Source organism: Lactuca saligna, chromosome 5 (genome assembly GCF_052625555.1).
Source record: "Lactuca saligna cultivar CGN05327 chromosome 5, ASM5262555v1, whole genome shotgun sequence".
Lineage (NCBI taxonomy): Eukaryota > Viridiplantae > Streptophyta > Magnoliopsida > Asterales > Asteraceae > Lactuca > Lactuca saligna.
This window is the reverse complement of record NC_136421.1, coordinates 102572481-102582896: the sequence shown is the minus strand read 5'-3', so window position 1 is coordinate 102582896 and position 10416 is coordinate 102572481. Positions and strand designations below refer to the sequence as shown.

At 30.7% G+C, this 10416-nt stretch overlaps 1 protein-coding gene across 1 annotated transcript; it reads left to right on the top strand.

The window, feature by feature from the left end:
- Positions 1-332: 332 nt before the first annotated feature.
- LOC145048784 (beta-fructofuranosidase, insoluble isoenzyme CWINV1-like) lies at positions 333-8517 on the top strand. The gene is made up of 7 exons (XM_078997389.1): positions 333-636; positions 3770-3778; positions 3871-4724; positions 4947-5105; positions 5186-5424; positions 6189-6279; positions 8241-8517. Exons 1-7 carry the CDS (start codon positions 471-473, stop codon positions 8427-8429), a joined length of 1707 nt encoding a protein of 568 aa, XP_078853515.1. The 5' UTR covers positions 333-470; the 3' UTR covers positions 8430-8517.
- The last annotated feature ends 1899 nt before the right edge of the window (positions 8518-10416 follow it).

Here is a 10416-nt window from a genome sequence, read left to right as displayed (position 1 = left end):
GATTGTGTGGAAGAACGAACATCTTAGAAGTCCCATTTCGTGACCTGCTAATGTGGGCCGTTGTTTTTTCATGGTTTAAAAGTTAAAAAAATCAATTTAAAGTTTGACTGGTTTCAACATTTATTTAATGCTCTGTCACTTATTTTAAACTTGTACACTATGAGTGTAAAAAGTCAGAAAGGGCTGAATCATTGTTTTTTTATGCATTATGAGTGTGACCACCAAAGTATTTGACAACGACTGGTTTCTTCTTCCAATATAATTAAGATGAAGCGCATTCATTGTGGGTGATATTTGTCCATATAGGGATTGGGAGTAATCAAAATTCTCTTTTTCTTCTTCGTTTATTGATTATAAATACAAGTCATACATGTATCGACACTAAACGACGTAACCACATAATTCTCTGTTCTTTTTCTTATCAATGATCATTTGGAAGAGTTATTGAAACTGCATTTTAATACTGTGCAATGTGCTTGAAAATATGGGTAAAAGAACTTCTTTGCGTTTGGGTCCTTTCACTTTGTTTAGTTTGGGTTCTGAATGGTGTTGGAGTTCATGCATCTTCACCTACAGACGAGTTGCAACCTTACAGGACTGGTTTCCATTTCCAGCCTCCCAAAAATTGGATCAACGGTATATATTTTCTGATTTTCTCTAATGTTACCTCTGTAATTGTAGTACCAAGTAGAGACGTATAAAACATCATTTCAAAATTTACTATATGTAGTCAATTTATAAATGCGTGTAATAAAATCTTAATAATTTTATTAGGAAAAGTTCTGAAAAACACAACGTATTTTAGTAATCAAATCCTTACCCTCTATCTCTTTTTTTTTTTTTTTTTTTTTTATATGTTTAAAGATATGTAAGTTAATATTTCTTAGTAACTAAACCCTTATAACTGGTTCTATCGGTATATAATATAATAGCTCATTGAATTGTATGTAGTCTATACAGGTTATAAACAAACCGAACGAACACAAACGGATATTTGTTAATGTTTGTTGGTTTAACAAATTATATTGTTCATGTTTGTTCGTTTATGTTCGTGAACAAGTTAAACGAACATAAATGAACCAACGTAAACGAACAATGATAAAAAAACATAATTGAACATTAGGAGTGAGCATAATAACCGAAAAACCGAACCATAACCAAAATAACCAGAATAACCAAACCGTTTTAAAAACCGTTGGTTCAGTTTCTAATTTTTGTTAACCGATAACAAATGGTTCGGTTATGGTTTTATAGGTTAACCGAACCATTATTAACCGAACCGCTAACTTTATATTTTAATGCATAATAGTTATGGATTATATATAAAATAATATAATCAAACTTATTTAAGACCCATTAAATTTTCAAAATATAATTCATTAATTCTCACTTATCAGGAGATGAACATGCAAGCAAACTATAAAAGGATGATCACGTAGATTATGCAGACACACACAATTTTCCAATCATGCATTGAGTTATATTATTGATTAATGTTGTAATTCCTAATCGGTTAATTCTATAATTTGTAAACATTATTCACAATTAGTTTAATCTTCACACTCATAATCCTAATCGGAGGCTTCTCACACTGTTAATCCTAATCAAGGATTGTTTTAACTTTATAGTTCTATTCGAAGGATTTTTTTTTAATTTTTATTATTATTATTTTTTTTTAGTTTTTTTATTTTAAATTTATAATCAAAACTTCTAGGTAAGTTAAGTTTTTAGTTCTTCTTCACTTTATGATATATTAAGAATGTATTACTGTTTTTACTTAATCACATTGAATGTATATGAGTGATTGTTTTTTTCATACAAATAATACGTAATATAAATGTTTAACTATTTTATTTTATACTTTTTGATTTAATCGCATTGAACATGTGTGAATGTTTGACTTTATTTTAATGTTAATATCAATTATCAATATAAGAATTTATTAATGTCAATTTTTTTAATTTGTTATACATTTTATTGAATGTTTTTTTTTTTTTTTTTAAATGCGATTATGTGTTATCTAACTCTGAGTATATAATGTACATATTTTATTCTATTACTATAAGCTAGGTTACAAACATTAGCGCCAAAGACTTTTTGTATTCTCTTTTCATTTTTTATGCAACTATACTTTCACAATTTATATTTTTTTTAACATTATGGTTAAACAATATTAACCATTAACCAAAACCGTTAACCGACAAAAACCATTAACCATAACCATTATTAACCATATCCAATGGCTACCAAAATGCATTAACCAGTCATAATGGTTATGGTTCGGTTTTGACCAATAACCGAACCAAACCGCCCCATACACACCCCTATTGAACATATAATATATATAGTAATGTAATCAAACACAATTAAGCATATATATATATATATATATATATATATATATATATATATATATATATATATATATATATATATATATAAAATAAAATTATATGAACAAACATAAACGAGCTTAAATGAACAATATAAACGAATGTTTACAAAATAATTGAACGAACGAGACCCTTGTTCATGTTCGCTCGTTTAACTAAACAAACGAGAATTTATGTTCATGTGCCTTCATTTAATAAATAAATGAATATAAGTGAACTTCCAGCCGAATGATTCAGAAACTGCTCGCTGAATGTTCAGTTTGTTTACAACCCTAAGTCTACAACTTCAAAGTGTGTAGGATGAAGAAATGTGTGGTGATAAATTATTTATAAATCTTCACACTTAATAAATATGAAAAGAAAAGCTAGTTAAACTAGAGTTTATTTATTTATTTATTTTAGGGGAAGAGCCAAAGCTCATCAAACTTTATTAAGAAAAAATAAAAGAATACAAAACAAGAAAAACAAAATCACAAAAAACAACTAGGTATGTTTTTTTTTTAAAACCAAATAAAGTTTTACCAAATAGGCATGTTTTAAAATTTTATTTACCAAACAGGTATACTTATTTTATTTTACAAAAATTTCACAACTCTACTAGTTAAGGTAGTAGAAGTATTAATTGTTGTATTAAAACATAAAGCATTGGATTTAACTCATAGATTTATTTTTTATATTATTTAAGATAATTAATTGATAAAAGCGTTACCATGTCAGACATAACTTTAGTGTGTATATATATATATATATATATATATATATATATATATATATATATATATATATATATATATATATATATATAGGAGTAGGATCAAATGAGAACACCAAAAAGGTTGAGAACGCGAGAACAAAGTATATTTATTTATGATTCCATGTATTCATTTGTGGAGGAATGATAAATTTTTATGTCTTTAATTTCAACCGAAGAGAAAAAGCATATTCATGTTGATTGTGCATAAAAATTTATCATTTCTCCACAAATGAATACATGGAATCACAAATGCATATACTTGTTCTCGCGTTCTCGACCTTTTAGGTGTTCTCATTTGATCATTTCCCTATATATATATATATATATATATATATATATATATATATATATATATATATATATATATATATATATATATATATATATATATATATATATATATATATATATATATATATATGCAAAAAATGTTCATATTGATACCAATTTATGTTATTTTCATCTTCTGGCTCTAGATTGAAACGTTAGCAAGATACATTAAGAAAAAAGATGAAATAATAAGATAAATAAATATTTAACCTTTTGATATGTGCTGATCGTTTGTTCATCTTGAATACATTCATGATATATCAATCCGGACCGCTTGCTGTTGAATTTACAGATCCTAATGGTAAGTCTTATACTTTCATCTAAGAAAAAAAAAATCATACTTTCACATACATTTTCTAAATATTTTTCTATTTCTATTCATGCATATCGAAGGTCCAATGTACTTCAATGGAGTTTATCATCTGTTCTACCAATACAACCCTTATGGTCCACTATGGGGAAATATATCATGGGGTCATTCCATTTCATATGATCTCGTGAACTGGTTTCTTCTTGAACCCGCTCTAAGTCCAAAAGAACCATATGACATTAATGGCTGTTTATCGGGTTCAACCACTATCCTACCTGGGCCTCGGCCCATAATTCTATACACCGGACTAGACCTAAACAATAGTCAGGTTCAGAACCTGGCCTTCCCCAAAAACCTCTCTGACCCACTTTTAAAAGACTGGATAAAATGGTCGGGTAACCCTTTTCTAACCCCAATTGAAGACATTAAACCCGACCAATTTCGAGATCCATCAACGGCTTGGATCGGCCCAGATGGAAAATGGAGGATTGTGATCGGAAGTGAGATCAATGGGCATGGAACCGCATTATTGTACCATAGTAGAAATGGTACAAGCTGGACTCGATCCAAAAATCCTTTGTATTTTTCTAGTAAAACGGGTATGTGGGAATGTCCCGACTTTTATCCTGTTAGTAGTGGTGACAAAAAGGGTCATGACACATCTTTTGAAGGGAATAACACAATTCATGTTCTCAAAGCAAGCTTCAATAACCGAGAGTATTATGTAATCGGGAATTATGATCCGATAAAAGATCAGTTTTTTGTCATTGGTAACGACTTCATGGTTAGTAACACGCAGTTTCAGTACGATTATGGAAGGTTTTACGCTTCGAAATCATTTTATGATAGTGCGAATCAGAGAAGGGTGTTATGGGGATGGGTTAATGAAGGTGATAGCCAATCAGATGCTGTCAAGAAAGGGTGGTCTGGCCTTCAGGTAAATATTTTTGGCCCATACTACTTTTTTCATACACTGGATTCCGATTCTCATAATGTTAATAAATGGGACAAAATGATGAAAGTGACACTCACTCAAATATGTGAATGTCCTAATATGACAAAAAAAAGTATCTATTATAGTTATGTTTCCATGTAACAAAAGTATGGTCAATTCGGACATGCATGCAATAAAGTTTCTATAACATTTTTATTTTTTCAGTCATTTCCTAGGAGCATTTGGCTTAGCAAAAATCGGAAACAGTTGGTACAGTGGCCAGTGGTTGAAATACAGAAACTACGTACAAAACGAGTTAATATCACAAACAGAGAACTTCGGGGTAGTGTGCTACTCAAAATACCAAGCATCACTGCATCACAGGTGCGCGTGAATGAAGTCCTTTAATATTAATTACGACATATCGTTTTGCTAAGCATCAAGTAATAAAACTTGGCTTTCAGGCTGATGTTGAAGTATCTTTTAGTTTGACGAATTTGAGCGAAGTTGAACTGATAGATTCAGAAGCTATCGATCCCCAACTTCTTTGTTCACAAAAGAATGCGTCTATTAGTGGGAGGTTTGGCCCATTCGGCTTGCTAATTTTGGCTTCAAAGAACTTGACTGAACAAACTGCCGTTTTTTTTCGAGTTTTTAAAGGTCCTAACAAGTTCCTCGTACTAATGTGCAGTGATCAAAGCAGGTTAGCACCTAATCTTTTAACCGACTTACTTATTGATACATTAATTAATACAGTATACTTAAAAAAAAATAATAATAAGGTTAAACATGTATTCATGTAACTGTATTTTAAACTGTATTTTAAACTATTACGTATATAATAAAGTGGTTGTTTTTATATATAACTAGTTTATAACCCATGACAATCATGATTATAAAATTAATTAATTTTTTATAATAAAAATTTATAATTATTAATAAGTTATTATAAAAAAGTCATTTTAAATAAATTATTAATTAAGAGATATATCAAAATTTTAAAGTTATTATAACTTCAAATTTAACATATAATTAGAAAATATAAATTTGAATTCTGAAATGAGTTGCATAATATCTATATGACACATGACATAAGATTAATGATGAGTTATACTAGAATGATACTTGGCAAAAGGATATTAAAACTATTCATTTATTAAAATAGGGATATGAAATGATGCTTCATAGTTGCATAATTTGTAAATTGTATATGATGAAATAATGAAAAATTGGTAAGATTGGTAAAAACTGATATTTAATGTATGCACTATTACAAAATTTTCTGAAAATAAATGTGCTTGTTTACTTTTGTTATCTTTAAAAATGTTGTATACTTTAGTCCTAGAAAGGAACACGACACTATATTTTTTGGGAATATAATTTCTACATAAATGAGGTAAAATGTGAAATATGACATAATTTGTCATCTCAAAGTCATTAGAAAGCTTACTTATGTTATGAAAATAGGTCTTCAATTGCACAGGAAGTGGATAAAAGCATCTATGGAGCTTTCCTTGATTTGGACCCCCTCCATGAGAAGATCCGACTAAGAAGTTTGGTACGTTATATATCCCTTGGTTCCAAAAAATATATAATGCTTGATTTGTATAAGCGCATCTACATCTGTGGCTTTTTTGCCTTTCAATATCTCATTGCGAATGACACATAGGGAATAATACTAGTTTTGGCCAAAAGACTTTCAAGTGCAGCAAATTCATTTGCAATTGCCTTTTTCTTATTTTATATTACTTTATTAAATGGCTCTATAACTCGATCTTAGAATAATATATTGATTATATTCGAATCTTATTAATTAACTATATTTTCTTACATAAAAACTCACTTATTTTGAAATCTTTTAATACTTTGATTTCCAAACATTTAATTTAATATACAAAATTTTAAAAGTCTCCAAAATAATACATGTTATTATACCTAAAGCATTATCCATCAATCCATTGCACCCTATACATTACATATCATCGTTTTAAGCATCTTACTATCCTATATTCTTGAAACACTCTTTTTTTTGAACAACTAATATTTATTAAAAATAACTAGAAAGATGCTAGCCAAAAGGATATTTTATGGAAAGTAAAGGGTTTTGAATCCAACCTGTCGACGAAATATCAAAATTATGATTTCCACTAGAAAATCACAAAAATGAATAATCTAGCACAAAATCAATAATAATCTCCATACATTCGTTCACAGTACTAAACGCTAAGTCATTCCGATATCTCCATAAATCCCACCATGTTGTTTGAATTACCACTTGACATCTTCACTTCGACAAAGACAACTAGTCCGACTAAACCAACAAAACCATATGCGAGAGGGTTGACGGGACCTGAATCTCCAGCAATCGACAAGCAAAAGTCCATGTACGAGCAAGAATATCACAAGCCCACAAAAAATGTTCCAAATTTTCAGTATCCATCTGACATAAAAAAATAATTTTGAAGGAATAATTACTCGTTTCGCAACCAAGTTTGTTCTTAGGGGAAAACGATCCATAATGAGTCTTGACTGACCTTCCTAGGAAGTGAAATATTCCATACCATGCCATTATCACTATCTGGTAAACTTTTCAAAATAACTTCGATTGGTCTTCACTAGAAAAATTCCATCCTCTGCCAATTCCAACCACCATCTATCCACCTTCATCAATAATTGAACCCCCTCTAGTAACAAATCAAACTCATTGAATTGAGACTAATCCACTCATTCATTAAGATTTGTAATCTATTCTCATACATGTTGACCATCATAGTAGCGACCTTTAACCAATATAAGAATTGAAACCCTCATTTTAGTACAAGTGTTTTTTAGTACATTACACTTGTGTATATGAAAATATAGACTTTGTAAATCCTACATTGTGTATTTGTGTATGTGATATATATATATATATATATATATATATATATATATATATATATATATATATATATATATATATATATATATATATATATATATCATCTTGTAATGATTCATATATACTATGATGTTCTTTAAGTAATTTAATTTAATATTGGCTATACTTTTATTCCGGGAAAGCAAACATTGAAGTTTCTTTTTAACATATTGTAGAAAACGTTATTTAATAACTAAAGTAAGGGAAATGAAGCTTTTCCTCGTTACATCATAACTTATTAAAAAAATGTCCTCATTTGATTCCTGAAAAATTAAACACCCTCCTACTTTTCTTCATATTTATCTTTAACCATGTAAAAATGATGAAAAATATCTTAAAATATTATTAATTTTATCAAAATGTGACATTTGTGATCACTTCACATGGGTAGAAGGTAATTTGGAAGATAAAGTAGGAGGACATTTAATTCCTCTTCATGTGTGTCATTTTCCAAATATTATTTAAATAACATTTAGACATATAATTATCTATATAATGCTTAATGAAAGAAAAAATAAATGCTTACTATAACATATATTCATGTTTTTTGTTTTACTAGTTTATGTGGGTCTAATATATTTTTTTCAATAAACTTACAGATAGACCATTCGATTGTTGAGAGTTTTGGTGGAAAAGGACTTTCTTGTATCACTGCTAGAGTTTATCCGAAGCTAGCTATTAACAAACAAGCTGAGCTCTATGTATTTAACAATGGCACGCAAAGTGTAACTATCTCGACGTTAAATGCCTGGAGCATGAAAGAGGCTCGGATAGTTCCTATAGGCTAATAAACATGTTATGTTCAAGTATCTATAACATATTTTGACACTTGTAATACATTCTTGAATAAATCCAGTCCTATATCTTACTATATAATTAAGACAATAAATTTATTCTAGTTGCACATAGATTGGGTCATCCACAAAAAATATTATAACGCCCTGTTCTAAATCATTTCCTAATGCGGAATGTTGACCCGCAGACTGAGTATCATCAGGCTTAGGGACTTTGAGGAAAAGAGATTTATACCCATTTGGGTGTGGGTAATGTAATTTGGATGATCCGAGAGTTTGGTTTGTGTTTTGGAGCCAATAGGTATTTCAGTAAAGTGTAAGTTAAAGCTTTTACGGAAATTTGATTTTTTTTTTTCCGGGTAGTCTTAAGGCAAGTATAAGTTGATAGAAGTGCAGCGCTTCTTGTTACCTCTTGATGGATATAAGGATTTTCGGAAATAGACTTATAACGAAGAAGTTATGGCCTTCGGGAGATTCATGGATTTGGGGTTAAATCGAGTATGTGGGGCGTACACATGAGTACGCATGGTGTACTAGTATTGAGGCTAGTACATGGGGCGTACATTGGTATACCTTGGGTGTACTAAGCAAGTTGATCGTGCATGCCTTATGCAGTACGTTGGACGTAGCAGAACTATGATGGGCATACTCCAGTTAGACCCAAACCCTAATTTAGGGTCTTAGACCCTATTTAAGCTCCTTAACTCGCCACCAAACCCTATTATCTTCAGAATTCATCCCTCTAAACCCTAGAAACGAAACCCTAGCCCCTCATTTGTGTGATTTTTAAGCTTTTTTTTTTTTTTTTGGTATTTCATGGTTTTTGGTGTTCATAAAAGAAGAAGGAACTTCTTGGAGAAGTGTGGGATTGCAAAAAGCTTTTGGATCCAGGCTTGTTGCATCTTGATCTACCCTTTTGAGGCATAAAGTTTCTATCTTGATGACTCTAGGTGTTAGATCTAGTTTAAGGTGTATTTTGGTTTCATTTTGGTCCTTAGAGTCATCCTTGAGAGTATGAGCTACTCCAAGAGCTTAGAATGATGTGTCTTTGCCTTTAGGAGGTCCTTTTTCATAAAAAATGTCATCTTGGTGAGTAATCTTGGACCATGCATGAGTTGGATTTTTATTATGGATGTTATCAAGGATGTTGGTCCCATTAAGCCATGCAAAGGAGTAAAGTTGCAAACTTTACGTGTTAAGACATCTCATTAGGGTCATATCTGAGTTTGGAAGTCACTGGCTTAACCATTAAGAGCTTAATATGGATTTTTGGTCCATGATGAGTACGTTGGGCGTACACAGGAAGTACGCTCAGTGTAATGAAGATTTCATGCATCAGTTGTTTGTAATTTGTACTTCGTGGGTGACTATGTTGGGCGTACCATTGTGGTACACAGGGCGTACTCCCTAGTTTGCCATTTTGAGATTTTTGATACTTGGGCCATTGGACTTTGGACTTTGGGCCATGGATGGACTTAGGGTTTTCTTGGAACTAGGTTCGTAATAGTTTTAGGGCCCAATCGGGTTATTGGACCATAATGGCCATTTGTTTCTTTTGATTTGGGTTTTGGATTCTAAATTTAGGTTTTGGGCTTTTTATGCATTTTGGGTCGGGCCTTGGTAATGGAACAAGTAAGAAAAGGGTAAAATGGTCTCTTGCCCTTTAGGGAGTTACTTTATGTGGTGGGCCTCGGTTTTTGGGTTATCGGGTTAATTACTGATTAATATTGTATTTATTGTTAGTTGGCGCGAGGTTATCTGGTTCAGTAGTCTGAGCAGTTATTTGATTATCAGCGGATTGTGTTTAGTATTTGAGATATTGAAACTGAATTGACATTTTTGGTTATATGGGGAAGCCTTTTCAGGGTTTTGTATTGTTGGTAAATGTTTTATTTTCCCTATAAATGATAATTAGATTAGCTTGTGATGTAATCTTTTTCCCAGAAAAGGGTTTCTTTGTACGTCCCATTCCAAATCAATA